This window comes from Ammospiza nelsoni, chromosome 3, assembly GCF_027579445.1.
Source record: "Ammospiza nelsoni isolate bAmmNel1 chromosome 3, bAmmNel1.pri, whole genome shotgun sequence".
Taxonomy (NCBI): domain Eukaryota; kingdom Metazoa; phylum Chordata; class Aves; order Passeriformes; family Passerellidae; genus Ammospiza; species Ammospiza nelsoni.
In genome coordinates this window covers 12,111,714-12,138,266 of record NC_080635.1, presented here as the reverse complement: position 1 = coordinate 12,138,266, position 26,553 = coordinate 12,111,714, and the positions used below count along the sequence as shown (strand labels likewise).

The 26,553-nt window shown below is 41.4% G+C and overlaps 1 protein-coding gene across 1 annotated transcript in view; it reads right to left on the bottom strand.

Moving 5' to 3' along the window:
• The window catches only part of FSHR (follicle stimulating hormone receptor), an 82,362-nt gene that overhangs the window by 8,965 nt on the left and 46,844 nt on the right, over positions 1-26,553 (bottom strand). The window contains 7 exon segments of the mRNA XM_059469291.1: positions 835-1,020; positions 5,793-5,867; positions 5,979-6,047; positions 9,512-9,589; positions 12,090-12,161; positions 19,709-19,783; positions 20,175-20,249. Coding sequence (XP_059325274.1) covers positions 835-1,020; positions 5,793-5,867; positions 5,979-6,047; positions 9,512-9,589; positions 12,090-12,161; positions 19,709-19,783; positions 20,175-20,249 — 630 coding nt within the window.

Below are 26,553 nucleotides of genomic sequence, written 5' to 3'. Positions count from 1 at the left end.
TTCTCTCATGGTAAAGTCCAAACCTTTCAGGACATGAAGTGAAGGAAAAATTTCAAACAATACCAAGGGTTTTTGTAGGAAACAGTTCTTCATGTTTTCCAGTGGCACAGATTCAGAAGGTTCATTAACTACTAAACGTGAACGTTTCAAGACTGTGTGACTGAGGTGAAAATACTCAATGAGAATCACTGATACCTAAAGCCTCACTGCAACTTGGTAATGGAAAATTAAAAAGAAGCATGTAAAATTGCTTTTGGAGCCTAAAAAGGCACCTTAGCCTCCCACCCTGCTCTGTTGAGTTGTGTGAAATGGATCTGCTCAGAAAACATGTCCCAAATTGCAGTGAATGTGGACTCAACAGAAAATGTATCTGTGATGCTTGGCTGGGCAGTGCTCCAACTTCAATGAGGCTTTCCGAAAGAAGAGTTTGGGATCACTCAGTGGTCCTGTTGCCTTCCTGAAGTGATGAACAAGTGTTGACCAGCTTCTCTGCAACCACAGCCTTCCCTCCAGTCACCTTCTGAAAGAGTTATCAAATGTTTCCTGGTTAATATCTTCAGTGTGGCTCCAGGCTGGTCCCAGTGAAAGATGGATTTATGACAGGTGAGGGCAGAGTTGTGCCTGGGGAAGGTGCTGATGCTATCAAAATTTAATAATTCCCTGTGTGCACTGTGTGGCATGCATAAACCTGGACGTATTGTGTATTCATTTATTTCCATCCATTTACTTACCTGCACTGAAGAGACCTTTTCTATCCACACTTTGAGGAATTTTATTTAATTCACTATCAACTGCTGAAAAGCACCAGAAAGAAAAACAAGTTAAATCACTTACTTTTGTCTTTTCCAGTTTGTAAATGCACAGCAATGGCTAGGATAGGTGAAGTTTGCCTCAATCAAAGATCTAAATTTGCTTAAGTCAGGAAGCTTTTTTAAATTGTATGTAGACCTTGCTCTTAGCTTCTTAATGAGTTCTAATCCATGACTTGGCAGGAAACTGATTTTCGTGCTGGAAATATCCCTTTAAGAAAACATATGAAAATCTTGGTAAAAAGCAAATTTACTGCTCAACAATGGATATGTGTTTTATACTGTCCTACTCATTCTCTGAGCAGTGACTGGAAACAGATCAGCTGGAAATCAACACCGAAAAGATGATCCAGTGCTAAATTGGGTGTTCCTCCAGCAAACTGAGGTAATATCCATTGCAAACAACAATCAAGTGGTGTTAGTCTGTGAGAACAAAAGAAAAAAAATCCCACAATGTTCTGGATGGAAATTAGCAGGCACATAAACTATTACTGCAATATGATGCTGAGCTTAGTAAATACCCAGAATTGAAGCAATCATCCCATAATACTGTTAAAGGACAGACAAAATGGCTGATGAAATCACAATAGAAGTTTGCTATACGAACATCACATCATGGGAAGGCTGCTGTGGAAAAGGCAATAAACACAAAGAGAGAAGCTCACACGTGGGTACAGGTTGGGGATATCAGATTTTGTACTCATTAGGAAGAAAAACATTAAAGAGAGACAGGGGTGGCCTTGTTCAGCCTGTTAGGAACAAAAAACTCCCAACAAAACCTTCTTGGATGTTTAGAAAACAAATATAGCAGAGACTGAAGCAAAGAAAGGGGCAAGACTGCAGGAGTTGGGAGAGATGCGTTTGTGTGAAGGCAATTACTGTGGGACAGGCTATCAGAGGCAGTGATGGAATCTGCAGCCATGAATGAACTAAAGGGAGCATTAGAGGGGCTTTTAAAAGGAAACACGTTCTGCATACACTTAATCTTGACTTGTGCAATGCAAGTGAAGAAAGGGAAGAAGGACCAAGGGTGCTCCATCTCCAGGCTAAGAGAAAATCCATCCCCGTCGTTCCAGACTGTAGCAGCTGGGGCGAAACATCTCTGCAATTCCCTTGCAGGAACCATGTCCCTCAGATCATGACAGCCTGAGAGCAAAGGTAAAAGTGAATTGCACAAAATCACTCTTCCTCCTTTCAGCCCTGTGCTCTCACAGCCTGAGACTGATCCAGGATGCAGGGTTTGCTGAGGCTGCTCTGCTCCTTATTCTCCAAGAAAAGAACAGATTTCTCCCTAATCAAGGAATTGGACTGACAATATTTGCAGTTTTCTCCATGTCCCCTCAAAGGTACAATTTCCAGTTCATCTTTGACAGTGTGATGTCAGGACATTTTATTTGATCTCTATCACCCAACATGCACAAATTGTTTTTATTATTGCATTATTACAGGAGAGTGGTGCCATGTGAGGGGGAGACCAGGTTTTAGCAGCATGTAATAAAGTTTAGACAGTTACTATGTACCATACACACATTTGCACCTCTGTTCTCTGGTCTAAAAAGCAAAATGAGTACCAGGAAAGGGCTCTATTTGAGCACCAGCCAAGCGTAAGAAGTTTATAGGCAGATGATGAAGCAGTTTGTAAAATTGGTAAAGAGGATCTTGTGTCCATGCTGTGCCCACAGTTGAGGCTTTACATCCAGGCTCTGAAGGAATGTGCCACCTTCAGCAGCTGGACAATGGGCTGTGGCAGAGAGGAGCAAACACAAATCCCACTCCTCTGCCCCCAACTGGGACTGTGGCTTTTACAGAAGACAGATTGGTGTGTTCCTAAGTGCTGTGAACTTCTGCAGGGCAGGCTGAGAGAAGCCACACCTCTCACAGAAGAGGTCCTGAGGTCCTGGGCCTGTTTCTACAGGAGCTAAACCTGGCAGCTGATGAGAAATTTTGGGCCATCGATTTCTACCTTGGACGCTTGAAGAGGCAATTAGGCTGCAATGAGCAGCCTCAATTTTCACTCTGATGCTGATGCTGCCCTCAGTGCTCTGCCTAATGAAAACTGTCACCAGAGCGTGTGCTCATGAGTCAAAAACTAAACAGCAGGTTTCTGCTTAAATCCAGAGACAGCAACTCTCATGGCATCATTAAGAGAATGTGTAACTTCTTAGTTCTGAATAAGAGCACAGGAAAAAAAAAATGTTTCCTTTGGCTTGTTAGATAAAAAGCATGACTGCATCCAAATTGGTTTTACACTGTGTGGAAATAAATATGAATAGGGATAGAGCTTAAAAATATCTAAAAGTTTTCTGAATCTTTCATCATCTCTAAATAGTTTCAAAGATATTTAATAGTTTTCCCAGAAAGACTTGTTACTTATTGAAGAAACTTTTCTTTTTATGCTCATTATCACACATAAACAGATGTGAGTTAGGGAAAGTGCTTTGCATACCCTGTGGGTTTTTTTTCAGTATGTCTGTGAGGGATAGCTATGGATACACCACTGAAAAGCCCCAAAAAGCAAACACAGACATTGTGCAGGTGCTTTAGTAAATTACTCCACTGAGTTACCACACACACCTCAGCACAGAGGTTCTTTGGGATGCTGTTCTCTAGTTAGAGGCTTGATAAATTAAATAAGTCTGATGGAGAAGATTATAAAGTGGCAGTAGGAAATCAAACCAGAAGGCATCAGCAATTGAAATACATGTTCTTGTGTTATTGTTGCTTGGCTGTGAGTCATCAGCCTTGGCAGCAGCCGGTGCAGGAACAGCAAAATGAATCTGCCTTCTCCTCCAAACACTTCCCTTTCCCACTGGGAGTCTCTGTTGGATTAGCAGAAGTACTGACCAGCTGATGAGGTCTGAAAGACACCTACAGAAACAGCAAAAAATAGCTCCTGGAGCAGAAATCAGAGCAGGATAGGCGGACTGGAGAGAACAATTTTCTTCGTGCTTGTATTTAAACTGATCTCTGCTGAACTTCAGGGCTCAGCTGTGGAGCTGGGGATCTGCTGGAGCTCTCCTGCAGCATCCAAATGTGGGACTATCAATGAAGAAAAATTGCAAGGGTGAGATGGGGCACAGCCATGGCTCGCTCTGCACTGAGCCAGGACACAGCTAGAGAACCAAGGATGCCAGCAAAGGCTGGTGCAAGCCACTGCAGCTCTGAGAGGAGCTGCAGACCATTAAATGAAACAGTGCAGCTGAAAATTGAAGCTATGAAACTCAAAGTTGGAAAGAGAGTCTATATCTGTGTAGAAGGAATATGTATAGTTGTGGGATTTATTAGCTATTTGATTTACTGGCTTACTGTCAACGCAGAAATCCTTTAACTCAAAATTTGATGTCTTTCCCAAAGAGAGATTCTAATTCAGCCAAGAGCTGTAAGTCTGAGAGAGGAATTAATTTGTGAAACTCTGTAGCCTGCACAAGGCCCATGATTGGTGCTGTCTATTTGTGTTTCTTTTACATTACTTTAATATGATGGATTATAAAATAGAAGTTGGCATTAATTGACTCCTTAACACTGGTCCAGGAAGATCAGGAGTTAAACCACCTTGATATTCATTCTATTAGAACACTGCAGTCTGCAACACGGATTTGATTGCAGCAACAGCAAAAATATGATTTGTCCCAGCAAAGATATGATTATGGGTCAATCATTTCCACAAGTGAAAGCACATCCCTGGTGATGGATGAGTAAGAAGGCTCTTCTCTCATGATCTCAGCCAGGATAAAAAGGTAATTTCCCATCCACAGAATAGTGGATGTATTGGTAATGGAACAGAAAACTTTTTACACAAATAACTCAGTGTTAGAAATTGAACTATCAAATGAATCTCAACTACAGGCAAATCAATTTGATAAACCTCCAGAATATGATTGTATCAAGTATAGCTTGCAAAGAAAATGCACTTATTTTTTGCTACAGGAAACAATGATTTCCCAAAGAAACACCTAAGATACTACTGATTCAAAGATGCTCCAGTGTCAGTCTTTTCCAAGAAAAAGAAGATGCTTTGAAGGAACAATGGAAGTGGAGCAGAATGCAGCAAGCCCAGCTCTTTATATCATAGGTGCACTGATCAACACACAGTGGAAAATGAAGCCTTCAGATGAGCTCTGGACTCAATTGAAGGTTAATAATTTTTTCTCCCTCCTCTTCAGATGTGTAACCACTCTAGCATCTGTGCAAAATCTTCCAACAGCTCCAATGACCCCTCTCACTTATTTGGGGTGACTTTTAGCCCTTTCTGGACAACCAGGGTAGATGCAAAGAGAGAAAGGCTCCAATGAATCAGTGAGATGAAAAAAGAACCTCACATCCCTCTTGCAGCCCTTACGTGTGGTGCTCAGAAACACAGGCAGATGAGCAAACTCATATATTTTTGGAGGCTGTGGCAAACTGTGGCTTGAGGTAATGGTGGCTGAGATCCATGAGCATCCTACTGCTGAATTTCTACTGCTGAGTTATTGATTCCCACCTCATCACTCACCAAGGACATCCTGCTGCAACTGGGAGGGATGTATCTCATACCTATCCCAATCCCCATCCCTGTAGGATGGGAATTTCGCTTCAGAATCAAGCTGCACAGATGCAGGGGCAGATTTTCAGTGGCAAGTAATTCAGATTTCAGCATTAGAACCACTCACCCAGTCTTGATTTTGCTCAAACAGAAAACCAAAAGCTTTTTTTTTTTTAGCAGAAAAAACAAAGCAGAATGACTCCTCTCTTGATCCAGTTTATGACCCTGGATCTAAATCTCTCACCTTCAATACTCACAAAAACTTGAGGACAAAGTGAAAATAAAAGTTCTAGACTGATATTTCAGTTATGGCTTCCTTTTTTTAAAATTCAGAGCTAGACCTCTGGTCTTGACCTCCAAGATTTGCAAGATGCTGAAATCCAGACTGGCATTCATATGTTCTTCTCTGACCTTTTCTAAGGAGTCAGTAATGAGAAAAATGTTATCCAACTGCTACTTACAAAACAACAGGTCCATTGGCTCCTTGGAAGACCTCATTTGGTAATTTTTCTAGGTTGTGATTATCACTTAGATTTCTGAAAAACACAATATTTTATGCTGAAACAATCTGAGACTAAACGAAAAAAAAAATCTTGCAGAAGTTACTATCTTCATTTTTCAGAATTGCAAACAACAGAAATAGTTACAGCTCATCCAGATATGTTCCATTAAATGCATGATCCTCAATGTCCTGAATTCCATTTTTATTGAGCCATCTGCAACAGAGAAAAGGAGAAGAGAGTTGTGTTCTTATTTATGCTTCACGATTGAAACGTATGCAATTCAAAACAGGGAATGTCAAACAAACAAAATTGGTAAATGGACATTGAAATGGTGAAATTTCTACAAATCCCAGCCTGTAAGACCCCAACAGTGGAGGCAGGCTTTGGAGGGGGCAGACATGAATAGGGTGGATGAGGGCAATCATGAGAGATGGCAGCTGGAGTAAGTTCCACAGTAAGGTCAGAGCTGGTGAAGATGCTGTTGCTGCTCATGGCTCCACTGGGAAGGCAGCAGAGGAGCCAGGGTGACCAGAATCTTTCCTGTTGGTGCTGTCAGTGCCACTCACTTTTACTCTTATCAAGATGCTTTTGAAACGCTGGGCCACGGCCTCACCTTTGCCAGTTATTAGGGAAAAAAGCCTGCTGCGTGCCGTGGGCTGACATCCACAGCCAGGCACGGGGAGGAGGGGAGATGATGGTCACTGAGCCAGGCAGGAGGGCACAGGGGGCAGCCAAACTGCCCAGGCAGCAGGTGATTCCTCCTACACTGCTGCCTTGACAGATTACACCCCCTGTCTGCCCTGCTGCCCAGCCCTCCCTCCCCAGGCTCCTTTCCCCAGGGGGAGGCCACAGGTAGTGAACCTGGCTATTGGAGCTCCTGGGGCTCTCTGCCAAGTTTTTACTCTGGTGCATTAGCTAATTAACGTTTAATGACCTTCCCTCTGTCCCTTCACTGTGCTAAAAATTTACATTGAGGTCAGCTCTATTTATCATCTTTACGGTGCAATCTTTCATCTCGCCTTAAACGTCACCGCGCAGCTCACGCCCTCTCCAGCAGGCAGTGACAGGGCTGATTGATGGCAGAAATGGCCTGATTTAATTAAACTGTCAGCCAACCTGGACTCTTTTCTAATTCACTTTGAAAGCTGAGCATACAAGTGACCCACTTATCTGAGGTCTGAGGTGGTGAGCTAAGGTCAGCACGGAAATCAGTCATGGGTCTGGCTGAAAGGATTGCTCCTTTGACCATGACAGGCAGATGCACATATCTCTGTGTCTATAATGTCTGTCAGGATGGATCAGGAGAGCTGTCACCGTCCCCTTCACTTGCCAGCACCATTAGACATGAGTGAGCAGGCACGGAGGAGAGACAGGTCCCTGCTTACAGCATTTGAAACATTTATTATATTGCATTGATCTTATAAATTTGTAGCTGCCAGGCTGATAGATACGTTTTTAATCACACTATTAGCACTTGCTGCATTCTCTCACTGAACATGATGTTAATGCAATGAGATACTAAGGTTGTAAAACAGTCACTGTAGCCACACAGTGTGGACTATATACTCCTGTCACCTGGCTAATAGCATCTGAGTAGTAAAAAGAGCAAAAAAAAAAAAAATTACCCAAACCCTGAGACCTCATTATAGTACACATAGATGAATTCCTATTGAGGCATATTCTCCCCTCACTCCAACCAGCATCCTTACTGACTCCACTAACTCTTATGTTAGCAAGGTGACAGTGGAGGCAGAGATCAGAGCTTGGACATGGGAACTTTTCCTTATCATTTCATGGCTAGAGCAGATTTTTAAAACTCTAAAATTCACCCAGTGCAAGAGGTCACTGTCCCTGAGGAACAGGAATTTACACTCTATTTCAGGACTGGAAAGGCTCTATCTTGGAGCCTAAGTTGCATGCAGACCTGGGAACAAAGTGGATTTCTTCCACAAATTTCTAGCCCTTCATCACCAAATGTCTCCTCAGCTCCCACCTGTGCTGATCCCATGCATAGCATAAGATTAAATCCAAATTACTGGTGAAAATATGCTTGGAGTCATCCATAGCTAAGCCTATTAAAATGGTTTCTCCCTAGAATGTGGGGGTTCAGTGGGTCCTGGATGATTTCAATCATCTTGATATGCCTGCTTGCACTAAATGATGTTGCCGTGACTCTGTTGAGTTGCTGGGATTTAAGTTTTGTATAGAAAAATGGCATATTTGTGCCTAAAATGAACTAAATTCACCACAGCACATAGAAAGCCTAATCAGGGACTCTCAAAGGGTGCATGCAGGGCTCTGTCCCACATTGGTCTAGGGATAACTGGAGTAAAGTTAGGACACTGTCTGATCAGGGTGCTGGAGGCCAGGTCTGCTCACACAGCTCTTGCTGCTCCTGCACACACTGGTGGGTGTGGGGAGCCTGTGACAATCACAGAAAATTTGGGCTGGAAGGGACCTTAAAGATCCCCCAGTTCCAAACCCCCTGCCATGGACAGCAACACCTTCCCTAGGCCAGCCTGCACAAAGCTCCATCCAGACTGGCCTTTTGCACTTCCAGGGATGGGGCATCCACATCTTCTCTGGGCAACCTGGTAAAGAATTTCTTCCTGATATAAGCAATGAAATATTTTGGGGAGAAAGGGGAAAGCCAACCTCAAGCTGCTCAAGTGGCACAGAGAGATCAAAACACCACAAAACTCTGGGTTATTTATCTTACCCTCCAGTGGTATCATGAAAACAAACATAGAATTTGTTGCGCAGTGCTTTGGAAATAAATACTTGAAAAAAGCCTGTGTGCATATGTGTGTGTGTGTGTGTTTAAAACTTCAGAAAAGTATAGAGAGCTTGTGCATAACTGATAGGGAAAAGGGAGAGATAAAGCCAAATGACTTCTCTTGGTTATTGATGGTCTGACCATGCTCCCCCACAATTGACGTGAGCTCAGTCAATTCAAACCTCGCTTTTCTCTCTCAGTGTGCCAGGTAAACCACATGGTGGGAATTTTTTCCAGTCTGGCCACTGGCTAAGTGAAAGGAAGGCAGCTTGTTAGCAAGCAAACAGTATGTTTTGATATACAGAGAGAAAGGATCAAAGAAGCCAGTTCATTAAAATACATGACTGCTCAAATCAAATGTAGGGCCAGCTAACCACACAGCTCCAAACTGCATTGGGAACCCACTTGTACCAATGCATTAACATTGTGTACAAGGAAACCACATTTCCACAACATCTTCATACATTCTGCCCAAGTAATAAATGTCTTTGAGTGATGTGTCTGACTGTAAATATTTATGAGTCGTGCCATCCTTTTGAACACAATTTGTATCGCAGGGAACTGCAGCTGTAGGTGTTTAACCTTGGCATTGGTAATTACTAAATTCACTCTCTGATGTGCTTCTAAAATAAAGAGCAGGAATAGAACACAACAAAAAAAACCCCAAAAAACCCAACCCCCCCCCCCCCCCCCCCCCCAAAAAAAAAAACAATCCAAAAGCATTCATTTGTTTCATGGCAGAGAAACAGAATACAGAGATCTCAGGGGCAAGGAGAGATGTAAAATCTCAAATTGAATTTGGAAGTGTATGAAAAAGTGCCCAACTCCTGCTATCCTTGACCCTGTTCTGGAAAAGAAATGAGCTAACAAGGAGAATAATGAATTTGCTATGTCTACTCACAGAATCACACTTTCAGAACTCAGGCCCATGAATGAATTTCTTTCAATTGTACGTATATTGATATTGTCTTGAATATCTCTGAAAAATAAAATACAATAGAAACTACACCTTTTTGTACTTCTACGAGCCTTTCAATACAATATGCTGCTTCAAACACAGTATTTCCCCCCTATATTCAATCTGAGAAAGTACTGCAGACAGAGGGTAATAACCAAAATTTCCAAGACATTTTTCTCCCGCAGAGCACAAACCTTCCTGATAAAAAAAGGCTGGAGCAAAACATTTCCAACACCCCCATACCTTCCTCCCAAATAGGCTGAAGACATTAAAATGCATATAAGCTCAGGTCTATAACCCTGAGGTGGATGAAATAGCTCCTCCAGCAAACACACTCCCCAGAAAATGCAATGAGAGGGGGCTGTGAGCCACCCCTTCTCCCAGCCCCCCTACAGAAGGAGGAAAGCCATTAGCCTTTCTGGCCTGATCCAGCAGGGCACCTACCAGCCCATGAATCATTCCCCAGCTGATGTCAACAGGGCTGCTTATAAGCTTTGTATGTGCTTAAGAACTTAAATGCAGGACCCCTGTCAGTGCAATTTGTTGAATGGACAAATAAGAATTTCTGTCTTTCCTCAGTTGTGACTGATATAAAAATATATATATATATAAAAAAAGGAGCATTCTGTTGGTGGCTCAATATAGGCCTCAAAGAAGTTAAGTAATGTTACTCATAATTTAGACTGGGGATATTGCTGTTTCCATGCTGTTTCTTGTAGGGGCCTGAATATATGTATTGTTATAAAGGAGTCCTTGTGAATATATATATGTAGTGAGAGTCCTATGTATTAGATAGGTGGGTCCTGTTGCTCTGGATGAGCTACAGCTGTGGGATCCTTGGTTGGGTAGCAGCTGTAGCTCATGAAGGGCTCTGGGATAAAAGGGGGTTGGGTCGAGAGCCCAGGAGGAGCCCCTATGGAAGCCATGAGGAACTGTGCTGCAGAGAGGAGCTGCATAATAGGACCAGCAAGAAGGTATGGACTTTAAGATGGGACTCCAGAAATATGAAATACAATAAGATAACAACAACAGTTTCTGTTGGAAAGCACAGAACAAAATTAATTATCTGCAAAGCTTGAAATTAAGTGCAAAAATTATCTCATGCTGACAGCTCCATGCAGCCACCACTCTGCACAGAGTGACACTTAGACAGAGGCTTCATTCAGAAAACTGAGGGCAGCAGGGGCAGGAATAGGGAGGGAACACAGCACCCATGTGAGTGAACTGTACCCCTCTACGAAAGCTCTGCCCTTTATAAATTTCAAGATCTGTCTTTGGGACTTAAATATTGGCACAGCTGAGGCCAAGGGGAATTCTTTTATTGACCTCAGAAGGTCCAAGTTTTGAACTGAGGTCTAGTTTGGGACTCAATCAGTATCAAGGTCTGTTTATTCTTACAGGAAAGTGAGGAGTTGCATCTAAAAAAATTAAAAGCTCTTGTTGCTACAGGACACAATAATTCCTGTCTAGTTAAGACTGATGATAAACACAAAGGTGTGCAGGTGAAATTCCCTGTTGTGCCATAGCTGTTGCATTTCCTTGATGGTTTTGAGGAGCAATGAACTGAAGTTCTCAGAATTACAAATATTAAATGTATTCCTGAAATTGATTTCTTATCTTATATGTCTGTACACTATATTCAGGCATCACCTCTATGTTTTATATGCATTTTTATTGATATTAATGGATATTACTAAAATAGCCATTAATAATTGCAGGATTAATGTTTCTGCAGGTTGAAATAATCTAATCAAACATCTGAAGATGCAGAAATTTGTATGTGAATTAACAATAAATCTTTTCCAAATGTTTTCAGTTATACTAAGAACCAACTGAGGAATGTATGTCAAAATATTTTTCAGTGAAAAAGAAACCAAGTTTTTCTGATATGCATTTTTTTTGCAGAAGAAGTGCTTTAGGAAATTGACAGCCTGTTTTCACAAAGAAAGTTTTGCACAAATTTTTTTTCCTCATTGGCACTGGAGTTTTCCATTGTAAGAATTTTTAATTTTCTGGGCAGTTTTACTGACAGAGGAAAATGGAAAAGGGTATGGTAGGTAACCCCCTGAGTTTGGGTTTTGGTGTGGTTTGCTGCTGTTGTTGTTATTTTTCTTTTCTTTGTGGTGTGGCCACTTCTGATGGAACTCAGCTCTGAGATCAGTGACTCTTCCCATGCAGGTCAGAAAATTTTCACCAGGCGACAACAAATTTCCTCTGCCACCATCCTGGTTTGGATTTCAGCTTCTGAAAGAGGAGTCAAAGGCTGTTAGCTGTCCCCTGGGCCACCCAGACACTGCAGTTAAAGGACAAGTGGTCTGTAAAGTCAAAGTTCCAATGCTTTGTAGAAGGGAGACCTGGAGAGAACTGAGACCTCCTGACCATCAGCGCCTGCAAAATCACAATCAACACTGCAGAGCTAATAAATGAACACATGGGGAATCATGTCTTGAAAGGTTTTGCTGGTGCAGAAGAACATTCAAAGACAGCTTTCAAAAAGTGAAAAGCAAATGTTCAAACTTACAGCAAAACTTTCTGGAAAGAGTGAACCTTGTGGACAGCAGGTAAAAACCGAAGGCCAGTGTTTGATATTAACCTAAGGGGAAGAGAAGATGAAGATTATTCAGTCTGCCCCTGGAAAGAAGGCAGCAATTAATGAAGAAGAAAGAATATTGGACTGAAAATGGTTGTCACAAAAGGCAGAGTTTAGCCACAAATTGGGGTTTCTCAGTAGGAAACTTGACATCGTAATTTAAAAAGGTTTTTGTCCAAAGTACAAGCTGAATTCTGCAACAGAGGTAAAGGGAGAAACCCTAACTTGGATGATAACACAGTCCCTCCAGATGATCTCAGTAAATTGTCCATATTAATTTCCCAACATATTCTAAGAAATCAACTGCACTGACACAGGATAATTATTTTCATGGTAGCTGTTTTAAGACAAAAGTATCGACCCACCAAATTTTAACCTTCCTCTATAACAGAGGGCACATTAATTCCAAGGGAAATTAATTGCTGAAATTAGGAGAGAATTAGGATATTTTGCTCCCCAGAAGCTTTGATAGTGAGGAGCCAAAACCATGGGAACATTTCAGCAGTTTGTGCAGCTGGAAATGGACCCAAGCCTCTGTCCGAGATACCTCCACCCTCCCTCTGCACTGAGCATCACTGGCCACTGCACTGTGGCTCCTGTCCATGAAACACCACCCCAGAGCTGCTGGTTCTGAAGAATAACCCTGTGCTCACTGCCACTGAGGCCACAGGTATCCAGAGAGACGGACCACATCTAATTTAGTCAAATTTTGTTATCCAGAGCAGCGGCAAGGTCAGGAAAAATGTGGTGTTGCCATGACTGGTGGCTGCTGGTGGCTGGGAGGAGGGCTCAGTGCTGGAGGGAGGAGTTGGACTGGACTGGCCTCTGAACACTTGGGAGCTTTTCCCAGACACCAAAAAGTCTCATGTTTACCCCACCAAACAAAGAGAAAATATGGATTCTTGAAAGTTTGATTACATCTTTGTGTTTTTAATATATGAGATGGTAAAGAAGGTAACCTTTCACTGAGAATATTGGTTTCTTAAAGAACACAGGATATGTAAGTTTTTGTTGTTGTTGTTGTTTGTTTTTTTTTTTTTTTTTATTCTGGCACTTAGAACAACATTATTTTATTATTAGATCAGATCATTTTCCTTTTATTTATTTATTTTTTAAACAGAATCATTCCTGAATAGCTGAATTGTGATCAAAGGACCGGTTGAGACTGGAAAAAGGTAAGATTGTTCACATGATGTTTTTTTATGAACCTAGATCATTTCAGGAGAGTTGCAGTCTTTCAGGTTTCATAATTTGAACTGAAACTGAACGTCTCCATGTGACAACCAAATCCTACATTTGGGAACTCAGGGTGACACATAAGTCCATGAAAAAGTCATTCACTTGCATAAGTACTGCTCTGAGCTCCCTGAGATGGTATCTGGGTATCCTCAGATGCTGAAAAGACAACTTTGATCTGTCTCATCTTCTAACAGAAAGCAATAGTTCATATGCAGGGAAAAATTAAAGCAGTATTAGTGAATATTCAAGAAGTCAATTTGGGAAAGTTGCTGAAATGTCAAGACTGTTTCGTCTCAGGGTTCAGAGTGGTCTGACATTGTGTTAACTTAAAAATAACAGCTGTCACGTGTGACCAAGAAAGCTCCACAAAAATGCCTGTGAAAAACTATTATATATAGTTAAATAGAAAGCATGGTTAATGAAGCAGGTGAATTATACAAGGCCCTTGTTACTTAAAACATTTCTGCACTTACACTTCATAAAAGGACTTCATCAAAAAAATTAGAAGCAATAGAAGAACCTGTAACTCTCCCTTACAATATTTAAAAATACACATTCTAAATTACTGGAGATATACAGGGTTTTAGTGGAAAGCTGCCTTTCATTTTAAATGAGTCATATGCTAAAAATCGGTGCAATCCTATTTTACAAGCCCCTTTTAAACACAAATTGTGGCATACATTTCCCCCAGCAGGAAAATGAAGGAGGAGACTGCTGCCAAGCAGTGTGTGGCTACTGCAGGGCAGAGAAGACATAAGGAGCTTTTCTTTCTGCAGTCCTTCCCCAAGAAAATCTCAATCCTCATGGTGCAGCAATGAAAGGTAACAGGGTTCTAGCATCTGCTATTCAAGCCCTGCTCCCAGGGGCAACTTGATCCCAGCATAGCAAAACTCCACATTGGCTCTCAGGGCTTTCACCCAGCATGGGAGAAAAACCATCCCCAGTGCCTTGGGTTAGTTCTGATCTTTCCAGTAATTCCAAAGTTTTCAGGGCTCAGTTTTCACTGGTGTCAACTGAGCAGCATGAGATGAAGAGGGAAGAATCTCTGACAAATCATTTCATATTGAAGTAAATCTACAGGTGGTACAAGGCACTGATTGCACAGAGGCACAGAATGGTGATTAGGAGCAGGAGAGGATGTTCTTTTAATTAAAAGCAGAAAAAAGAACTGAAAAAATATTTAGCTAGACTGCAACCTAGATCTTCCCTCTCTTTTTATTCCAGCAGCAAATCTCCAGAGGCCTTAAAGTGGATAATCTTTTTAGAATGTAGATAATCCAATTTACTGAATATCTTTCCTGCAGGACAGCTTTGTCAATATATTTGCCATATAATGTATACATCCTTAGTAACCTCACTTTAAACAAGTGTCCTCTTTAATCTGTGTTATGAGTCCCCCCTTGCCATGCATAAACAGCTTGGTGAGAATATTTTTTTTTCAGATTGCTGATGGCTGCTTTCCAAGGTATTAATTGTCTTTCTGAAAAGGCTTACTAGAGTCAATACTTAAGAAAACAGAGCACCACAATCAGCAGAGAAAAAAAAAATTTCAGAAACTAATTCCTGAAAGATTCTGGCTGCTTATCTCCAGATATAGCAATTTGTTTGGGGTTTTTTTTTTGTGCCAAATTGTAGGAGCTATTCTGACAAATCTGGGAGCACGGTTCACCTCATCAATTTACTGTGGGCATTTGCTAAATTGCAAACTCAAGGTAGGCAGAGATAAACACAACTTCGCTCAGGAAGCATTATTTTTGTGTCCCTTAGTCACACTGGTCACTTGATGGTGCTTGTGAGCCTGGTTGCAGCAGGACATCCCTCTGATTCAGGTATTCTGAAATCTGCAGCCCCCACTCCTGGGGAAAGGTCTTTAACAGTGAGGCCAAAGGAAGGAGTGGGGCATCACTTCTTTTTATTGAAGAGTCAACTCCAAGAAAAGGGTCAGGAGTTCTGTGGGGTTTGCTGCACCTGCAGCAAATGCAGATTTGTGCTTAGGAAGCACCAGACAGGCGCAAGCTGCTGAAAGACTTTGGAGTTGGGCTCTGCTCCTTCTGCAGGCAAAACCTACAATTTTGGGACCTACATTTTCCCTCCCCTCCAAGAATTCAGCTGTATGCCCTCAAAATTAACCTGTAAGAACTGTTACATTCAAATCTTTGTATTGTAAGCTGAGATTGCTTCATACAGGACATGGACACCCCTCAAAAATGAACCAAAGGACATAGATCACATATGAGAACTAATTTTGGAAAGAAAATGAGTTTGAAAAGCCATCACCACATTATTAAGGAGACTGTGGCACAGGTCTCCCTAATGAGGGCCAGATAAATAATCTTGTACCCATGAAAAGGTCAGTAAGTTACCATTTTGAAGCAGCCTGTCTCTCTGGCATATACCCAAGAAAACCAATTAGCAATTATCTTCACTGTTTCTAAAAGACTGGTGGGAAAGTTAAGGTTGCCTGTTTCTAGAAGGTTTAGGCTGTTCAGTTCTGTGTTTTTTCAGCATTTTCCTCTCCTTTGTGTTTTTGCCATACTGGTAATGATGATGCAGGAGACAAAGGGAGTGCCAAAGGGGCTGGGAGGAAATGCATTTGTCTCCAAGCTGACAGAGATAAAAGCATATTAATATTCAGCAGCTGGTGGCCATAATGAGCCCATGAAACCAACGAGGGGACTGACAAGGCTAGCTAGAGCTTCTTGCCTGCCCATAAAAATGACCCAGTGGCTTTACAACTATTTTTGTAGAAACACAGAGAAAGCCTTGCAAACAATGTGTTGCAAAGGTCATTAAACTAATGGGCTGTAGTGCCTGGGCTCAATTTTGGACATTGAGACTGATTAATTTATTTTTTTTCCTCTTTATTTGTTTTCTGAGCGATAGCCACCAGTAAATATAATTTTTTTTCTGGAAGTTTTTCTGCATTGTGTTTTAAGAGTTTTGCTACAGCCCCAGAACTGTGTAATGAATCAGAGCACGTGTCTTGAACCCTGCCAGACTGTCCCCATAGCTGGGAGCTTCAGAAGAACCACAATGATCCAAGGATGGTCTGTACCTCCTTAGACAGTCAGACATTATCACCTAATCTGTTATATGACAAGATATTGACAAAACCATGTGCTATTCCTTCCTAACTTACAGCAATTAATGTGAAAATTAGGCAGTGATGTACAGGTTTACAAGTTTCCAGGTTTTACAAGTTTCCGGGTTTTACAAGTTTCCTTTCATGGCCTTAAAATTTTTATCATTTCTGCAATAGCTACTCCACACAGATGCTTTACTCTTTTATGAATTATTTTAAACTATAGTCCCACATGTTTACAACCTTTTGCTTGTGTATTGTATAAAAAACCCTGAACAACCACCACAAAACAGAACAGAAAAAACATCAATCTATTAACCTCCTCGACACCTTACCTTATATTTTTAGTACTGCCTCTTCCCTGCATGTCACAGGAAGGAGAATATGAGGACTGGGTTACCTTTATCAGAAGGTGTTTGACACCCTTCCATCAAGGTTTCTGCTTTCTCATTAAATTAACTATCCTACCCTTTCAAACAGCAAAGCTTTCTGCCTATTCAAGGGCAAGCACCAGTCAGTGAAGCCAGGGCATGGAGAAAATGGCATCTTTGCTCCAGAAACGCAGGGGAAAACACAGAGAGAGGTGATCTGAGCCTGTTGATTTGAGCATGATGTTACTCAGCATCATGCCCTGCTCATTGGATGCACAAAGTCCCCGACAAGAACTTTGTGTCCTGCTCCCAGTCCCTGTGTTGGGAAATGCTGTGGCTCCAACAATATTGCACAGATTTATACCCCCAGCACACCTTCCTCAACCCCTGTTTTTAGAACAAACCCCACATTCATCTCTGCAGAAGCTCCCAGCCATGGAACCTGCCCCTTTTGAGCTCTCTATAGTCATGCAGGGCTGGGGGGTTTTACCTCCTAAAATGAAGGCACAGAGGGGATGCAGCATGAATCCATTAGTGGAGTAAGCGCCAAAGATGGATTTTATGAACATAAATTAGAGAAAAGCTCTGGCACAAGAATGAACATGATCTGAGGGGCTGTGAATAAACTAGAGGAAATCTTCTAGTTACCAAATCATTAAGTTTCTAGAAAAGCCTCTCCTGGAAAATGGAGGAAAGCAGGCAACAGTGAAGAGCATCAGGAATTTCAATAAAACACCTAATTAATGGGATATATGAAGTGGATCTGGGAAGAAACAGGATACAGCAGCTGGAGAGTCTCTTCTAGCCCTCCATGCTCACAGGAGAAAAACCTTGGAAGAACTTCAAAATGCACTTTCCTCTGATATCAACAAGCAAGTAAAACTAGCTCAAGAGGACAGGGGAATGGTCAGGTAGACAAGAAATCCTCTTTATTTTCAACTTGTTGCTTCTACAGGTCATAGGATTGCTGCTGCAGCTGAAATTTACATAGGTGAAATCTTTGAATGTTTGAGCAAACATGCATGAGAGCATGGAATGACAAGTGTTCACAAGTGTTCAACATCCACTAGTGCCAAGAGAAAAACTTTCACTATTTCAGATATTTAAAGTGTGAATTTACCCTCCCCTATGATTTCTGTGTCCCATGTTTAAATGCTCACTGTGTGTTCTTTAGTACGTTCACATTTCTGCTTCGATTTCATGTGAGATAAATGTGCTCTCATTCTTTCCACCCATCTGTACATCTGACAACTGGACTCCCCACAGCAGATTGTTCTGGGCATTTCACATGGAATAAACAAATGCTGTGGTTTTGTTCTTAGGTGGCCAGAGCTACTCAAAGGCAGCAGTCACTGCTGAATGACTCAGGCTTGAAATGGGAGGAAAAAGGCACATGATATATCTTCTCATGACAATGCAAACTTAGAGCTTTATTTCCCCACTGTCAAGAGAAAATCTGTGTTTCAGTTAGGCAAACACAAAATTTAAAGTTTACCAAGATGCCTGATGAATTTGATAAAGTGTGAATCAGTCAAAATACTGGGAAGAGCAAAAATCCTACTCCAAATCTAGACACATATTCCAGTTCAATGAGGGTTTAAACTGTAATGGCTTCTGTAGTGCTAAATACACCTTATCTCCTAAAGTCCAAGTCTTAAATCTCAAATCTTAAAGTAAAAATTCAAAGCAATGCCCCTTGGCATTTTTGAGCCCAGAACCTGTCAGATATTAGTGATTTTCAGAGACTTTAAACACTCCTTGGCTTACTGGGAGCTATGCTTATCAAACCAATGACCTGATTTCATACTGTCTTTATAAAATCGCTAACCAGACAATTAAATGTTTCCTTTTATGTACTGAAATGTACAAACCATGGCCAGGTTTCTCACATGAGTAAGGAAAACAAGGCTTCTTGTATGAGTGAGGTTTCTTGTGTCAGTCAGGAAGATCAGACAGGGTTTATTGTTCAGGTTGGTGGACATACAAAAGTTAAGTTGGCATCCTGCTGGGTGAATAAACAGGTGTCCTGCTCACCAAAGGGCACCATTTGAGCTGTATAAGCTGCCATCATTAACACCAACTAGTTTTAAATGGAGTCCACTGTACTTCATTGGGGTTCTAACACAGAGGAGAGATCATCAGTCACATTAAAACCATGTGCTAACAGCAGTGAAAATGTATTTGAGTAACCAGCTTTCTGTAAGGATGCATTCAGTTACCACTGAATTTTGATGGCAACTCCACAGAAGCAGATGTGGCAACCACAGAGATGCAAATCACATTCCTGATGAGGCTGGCTGAGGAAATAAAGCTGTACATACAGCTTTATTTTGCATACAATTATTTTTTATCTGTATACAGCTATATGTTTGTATTTTGGAGATCTAATCATCTCACATCAGGCATTTATGAAGACCATGGCTATAACACCACCTTTGCCAAAGAAAAAATAATCTGAATGTTTAACGTCATGTATGAGACATATAATAGAAGGCAGCACCATAGCAAAGACAGATGAGAGATTTTAGTTTTGTCTCTAAGCTTCCAGGAGGAATTTCAACCTAAATTTGTTTCTACAGATGTAAGAAAGCTCCAGCTCCTCTGCTCATCACTCATTTTCAACCTCTTGCTTAGAAAGGCTCGAGGAACTTGTGTGTGGGACTCCTCTGTGGAAGCTTTATCTTCAGCTTTTCTGAGGAATGTGCAGACATGAAAATGTGTCTTGATAACATGCAACTGGTAGTGAGGAGAGGGAACCATCCTGTCTTATCACCCAAAGTGCTCAGCACCAGCTGGACAAACACACAGGTGTGTAATTCAAAGTGACTCTAGGAGCTGTAAAGAGCAAAAGGTCTTACAAATATCTGAGGCTTGGAAGGTGTTGGAAGGCATCTTTATCGATGTACACGAGGTTGTTGGCTTTCTCAATTCTTCTGCAAAGAGGAAATGAAACATCAGAGAAAAAATATATCAATAAATTGATCTTAAAATTGTGTTTGTCCCATGATGCAGTGGAACAATATGCTGAGGTTTTCTTTTTGGCAGCAGAAGATCTGGATGATTTCAGGGAGCAGCCTACCATGGACAGGCAGACCCCACCACCTTTCGATCCTGGCAGTGATCTGAGGATAAATTTTTGCCTGAGCAGGTAAAGAAAGGGGCAGCTAGATAAGAGGATGGAAAAGACAAAGGGAGATTTCAATTGCTCCTATAATGCTACAAATTCTTCAGTGCTTACCTGAACCAAACTGCAAAACCTTTGATACTTGCCTATAATGAATCTTTATAATTGTCTCCTTTGCATTTAGATTGCTCATTACTTACATTTCATGTAGTTTGGGAAGGTTGGAAAACACATTTGCTTCTATGACCTCCAAGGCATCATTCTGTGAGATCTCTCTGAAAAATAATTTAGAAGTCAAGATATTTCAAGTCATGGTGAAGCGGAAAATGGAGAAGTGAAAAATTCACAAGGAACTTCTCAGATTACTGATGAGTTTTAAAACCAAGGGGGATATCAGATAAGAAAACAGAAATGCTGATGAGTACAAGGGGCAAGCAGCAACAACAGTCAGGAGCAGAGATCTGAGGCTGGAGTTTGTATCTGCAGCATCAGGCCTGCATGTCCTGCTGTCACCATTCCCTGTGCATTAGAAGTCAGGGTCTATCCATCATGGACTTCTGGCCTTCTGACATTGCTAATTACTGAGGGAAATTTAATGAAACCTTTTAACTCAGTGAAGAAAAGAGGGGAGTGAAGGTGACTGGAAACAAAGACAGCTAAAAAGTTCCCAAGAAATATTGCACAACTTCAGCAACAGGACACTGCTGTCTTCACTCAATGGGAAGAACAGAGATTAAAATTAAGCCACCAGCAGATGTGCCCTTGCTAACAGCAGCTGGAGAACACAGAAATGAAGAAGTCTTCCACACCTTGGAGCAAACCTCATTTGACATGGTGTGCACACAGTTAATGCCCACTTACAGCCAGAGAACTGCAGAATATAAATGGCCAGTTTTACTGCTCTCACCACACCAGAATACATCTCCTGCTAGTCCAGAACACATCTTTCTTTGCTTCCTTAATCTGTGGGCCTGGGCTCTGGTGTAATTTAGAGCTCAGGATTTCCCCTGGTGAGTCAAGTGGGCATTACTGCAGTGTCCCCTGTCCCAGTCCCATCACTTATCCTGGCACTGGCCAGGAAGGTCGAGGTAAAGACAGCCATGCCAAAAGATTCCTCACTGCCATTTTTTTTTGGAAATGGTGCCAACATGTTATTTTCTCAGGCTGAGGTCAGGTGTAGGAAGTAAAATTTGTAATACAGCTGTAATTCAGTGATATTGTCATGGTCTGTTGCATTTTAATCATAAGGTAACTGCACACATTTTTGGAATGAAACCTTGGATAAATAGATTGGAAAAGGGATGACACTTGTTCCTGAATATCTTGTTCTTCTGAAATTATGATGGTTGCAAATAGATTCAAATAGGCCTGAGTTAAAACAAGAGATTGTAATGTCAGGTGCACAGCCAAAAAAATAATCACAAAAATTAATCAGAGGAATATAAATGTGTTCCACTCTCTTCTAAGTAACAGCTGAACCATACCTGACAGATTACCTGCCCATTTAAGACAAACAGAAGCCTTGCAAAAGAAGACATGTTTTTCACCTGACCTTTTCAGTTTTAAAAAATGCCTTAGTGGTTTAATATTTTTTAGTTTAATAAGAAGTTTTCCCTTCTGTTTCCTCAAGTTTTTTTTTTTGTGGAAGAAATCCAACTCTGCTCTGCTCCAGGAGCTCTAAACTGGCTGGAGAATAGGAAAATAAAAGTACACAAGGACTGACAATAGGTGCTTGGCAGGGTACATTGAGGACTGTGTTTGTTTAGCAGCGCTGAACCACCAGCTCACATGTGAGTGTGTTCCTCTTTATTACTTAATTTTCAGCAGCAATAAAATGTTTCATAATTACTTAATTTTCAGCAGCAACAAAATCCCTGGAAAGAGGGATTCCTTCATGCCATGTGAGATATCCAGACATTGCAAAGGATACTTCAAAGAGTTTTTATCATCTTCCTGTTTGCTTTAAAAATAATTACAAGATATAAGTAGAAATATCAAGAAGAATAGAATAGAATAGAATAGAATAGAATAGAATAGAATAGAATAGAATAGAAGCATATAAATACCTCATACTCCATATGAGTTATTTATGTGACTATATAAAATTCACTTGCCTAACTAAGTCTCTAAGATTTAACAAGGTGGGAGATGTCTCACATTTTTGAGGTTTGGTTTGGTTTTCCTCATGCCCTTTTTGGGTGGTCAGGTGTATTTTTGCCATTCCCCACAATCTAAAAATCAGTTTTCTGGAAAAAAGAAAATCTTCAGAAAAAACATCAGGTTTAATACCAACAAATACATTTAGTCAGAAGATACTTCATGCCACTAAGAAGTTCAGGAAAAAAATGTTGCAGATGTGTTGGCCTTACACAGGGAAAAAAGGGTTATTAAGAAACCATAATACAGTTGTGACCTCACCCAGCAGATAGTGCTGCTGAGGGTAATAATTTTTTATTATCCAATCTGCTATCTAACTTTGCAACAACTTGGATGACACAGCTTTTTTAATGGATTGCTTAAAAATGAATGTTTCTGCATCAGAAGAGTGTTTTGGCTTCCTGTGAGTGTGGTAGGTTATTGGCTTTGTTTTGATTCAAGAAATGGAAGATACAGATCTGATTAAGCTGGGGCACCAGCAGGCCATGGCACTCTGGAAGGCTTGGAGAATTCATGGTGGAGCAAAGGAATGAAGAGAGGGAGGAAGATAGGAATCTCCAAAATGTTTTTGCAAGATTAGATTTTTAAAATAGTAGGTTTTTTGGAGATTGTGTTTTAAACAGAATTAAATAACACCTGTGTGAGGGGGCTTTCAGAGATGTGGGAAATGACTTGGCTTTTATTCTAACATGCCCATTCACAGGTACACAGGCAACAGGCTTGGTTTTTTTAAACAGGTAATGAATATAAATATGTCCATTTACAATGACATTTTTTTTGTCTTCCAGCTGAAGCAAACCTCTTTTTCAGCTAATGAGGTTATGAGCATCTCAAAGTAACAGAAGGGAAAACTGTCAGCGGCAGAAGGCAGCAACCCTCCTGGTGCTGGGTTGCATCCTCTGTGTTCAGGGGATTGCAGTGGTGAGGGAAAGGACCCTCTGTCCCTTTAGGCAATGAACTGGATCCTCTGCTACACTCTCTCCAGGAAATCCTGGTGGTGATAACCTTATGAACAATAGGCATCACTAATCTGGGGTTTGGTTGCATAATTTGTGTGAGCTATCTATTCATACCTAGCAAAGTGTGCACACCTGCTCCTGGAAATCCCAAACACTGTCTTGGATACAGGCATCCATGACATTCAAAGTGCACACCACTGCTGCTCACATCAAACAACCAACTCATCAGACTCACATCCTCTGCAGAGGAGAGCAAATAACACCTGAGGCAGCAGCTACAAAGAGAAAAAAGGGATTGCTGGCTAGTGTTTGTGCAAGTGTTTTGTCTTGCAGTATAAATACACACAAACAGATGATTGTTCATAATGCAAATCTGATTATATGTCATCAAGAGAGAAGATAGGGCTGTTATTACGTTGTTTGTTTGGAATGAATGACACTATTAGTGCTACTGGTAGCTATGGCAGGAAACCCAGCCAGCAATCCCAGCATCACTTCTCAAACAGACAAGCCTTGGAATAGATGGTGTGCAAAAAAACCAGGGGAAATTTCTTCAAAAAAAACCCAAATATCCAAAGCACCCAGTGGTTGCAAAGTGCTTAGGCATCTGCCTGAGCTTAGTTTTCGCTGCATGCAGAGTTGAAATCACCAGTGATCCTTGAAAGCATAAATTGTTCACTCAAATACATACAAATACAAAAGATGAAATAGCATTCAGTAAAGGCATTTTCCAAAGGCACAAAGGGCAACAGTTTTTATTTTTCTGCAAAGAGAATGTAAGACTCTAAGATGTGACATCACATGATTAAGGGATCTCTAATTTGACACCAAAGCAGCAAACTGGAATCACTATTACCCATTCCCAGCAACTGGGTGCAGTGTATAATTTCCATGTGTGACAGTCAGAGCCTGTGTTAAAGGAGAGAGAAATGGAAAATAATTTAATCTGCCTGCAGAGCTGCCCTTAGGCAAGGCTGGGGGTACCACTTTGTGACATCTGTGGCAGAGCACAGTGTGATCCAGAGCAAGGATTCCTCTTCAAACCAGCTGCACCCACAGTGCAACCTGTAAAAATCAAGACACATCAAAATGGCCTTTTAAACAATTCTGTTAGCAAAGGACTTAGGGTTCATGGCAGTTTCTCTGTAGTCCACTGAAGGAAAAGTCTCTTAGGCTAACCAAAGTCTTACAGAAAAAACATGACTGTATTAAACTCACAAACTTGGGGCCAAGTGGTCTAATGTTCCAAAATAACAAAAGAATAATAGACTGGAAGTTTATGTCTTTTATGACAGGAATTCCTTTCAGGATCAGCAGGGATAGGATGCAAGGTAATTTCTTCTCCCGCTTGGAAATATGACTGTTTTTAAAAATTGTGTGCTTATATATGCATGTCCATATACAGATAAGAGAGATCAGTGAGTGGTAAGTCGTGTCAAAAGAAGAGCAGAGCACACAAGAGGCAGAAGAGCAGCTTGGACCAGCATTAGCCCCTCACACAATGCCCAGGGATGTGTGATTTAGAGCATGAAGACCTTGTAGCTCCTGCAGCAGGAATGACAGAGAGAAACTGCTGCCCACCTGGTGAGTTTGGCTGTCTGATGGCCACAGTGAATGTGGGATTTGTGGATTTCTGCATTTCTTGTGGGATTTGTGGATTTCTGCATTTCTTCTCTCTGTGGTGAATTAGCATATAGGACTGCCCTGTCTGTTGAGGCCTCTGTGGTCCTTGCTTGGCGTGTGCACCTTGCACACAGATGTGGCACATGGGGTGAAGAAGGGATTTCTCCTCTCTCCAGGCACACAGTCCTGCTCTGTTCTCCTGGTGGTGACTCCATCCCTGTAAACTCCTACAGTCCTTAAATTCCCTTCCAGTGCAGGTGTGTACACAGGTTATACACCTGATCTGCTCACCTTGTATTTCCTGTGATACATTATAATTGGGTATTTATTGGCTATTACCCTTCACCTTTGATGCAGTTTTTCTGTGGCATAGCTGTCCTGTGGATTCCCAGGAATGCTTTTCTTCCACTCTGAAATCAGCAGTGATGCTGGAGGTTCAAGGTACTGATTCCCAGAGCAGGTGGCCTCACTGTGCTCTCTGTACTGCTACAAATCAACAGCATTGTGCTCATTTAAGGGAAAGGAGAAGGGAAAAAAGGCCAGCAGTGCTTATTTTCCCCCCTTTCTGTAAATATAAATGCTCTTTAGAGCAATTTTCCAGGTCAGTTTTACTCAGTGTTTTGACTGATGCCACAATTTATGTCAAGCTTCACAGGTAAATGTGGTGCTGCCCAGGCAATCCTGCCCAGGTGAGCCCCCAAGGGACCTGCCTGAGAGTGTCTGAACTGAGAAATTAAACACCTGGCTACCTCTGTCTCCTCCGTCTCTCTGTCATGGATGGAGTGGCTCTTATTCCTTCAGCCTGATCAGAAACAAGGCAGTCTAAAATCTACTTTTGAAAACTTGCCTCTGAAGTGACAGCAAAATGCTACTCCATTGATTTAAGCAGGTTACAAAAGGAAAGCCATTTTTCTTAAAAATATTAGAGACTTTTGACCTTTAAAAAATAGATAGTTGACACTTTCTCCTGTCACTTTTCCTTGTGAACATGAAAAACTTGTCTCCCTGCCATGATTTATTGAACACCAGGGAGTTACAGGGTAATATCTCTTAGCAGATATTGATGTTTCAGAAATGAAATCAAGGACTGACTCTTCTCATCATCTCTTTACTTTGCTGAAGACACACACACGTGTTGTCCTGGCCTTAATAGGTGGAAAACCCATTTAACCAACTGCACACTAATGGCAGCTCCACACTTGGAGTCAGAGAGTGCATCAGTCTTTGAGGGAGATTATCAGGAGGTGCCAATGCTGTGCCTTCCTGTCTTCTCCAAAGGGCAGGAAACCATGCTCCCAAAGAAATCCCTGCAGGCTTGGGAAAGAAAATAAAATGCAAATTTCTGCACGGCAGACAGAAGCAAAGGGGATTTTATTTCTATCTGTGCTTTAGCACCATGCCAGCAGTCCAGATGAAAGTCTGTGGAGAGTTTGGTTGCATCAAATTAATTGTCCATGTAAAGGTTTTAAATTGGTCTCTCTAATCTGAAAAGGCACATGATTAGTCTGCAGAATTGGGACTGATAACAACCAGATCCCACAGACGAAGCTACATCGTTACAAGAATTGATTTTATAATCAGTACAGTTTGGGGGACAGATATCTGCTCATACTCCAGCACTAAGGGAGTGTATTACACTCCTTTCAGTTTATTGCCAGCAATGCTGAAAATGCATGAAACTTTGTAGGGCCAAACAAGAAAAAGGGTCTTTGGAGGAAATGGCAACTTTCCACAGAAATCTGGCTCCACACAGGCAGCCCAGAGAGATGGGGCTCAGAACTCAGTGCCATCCTGCCCCTGGGACAGACATATCTGCTGCCCCCCACTTCAGGAATTACTA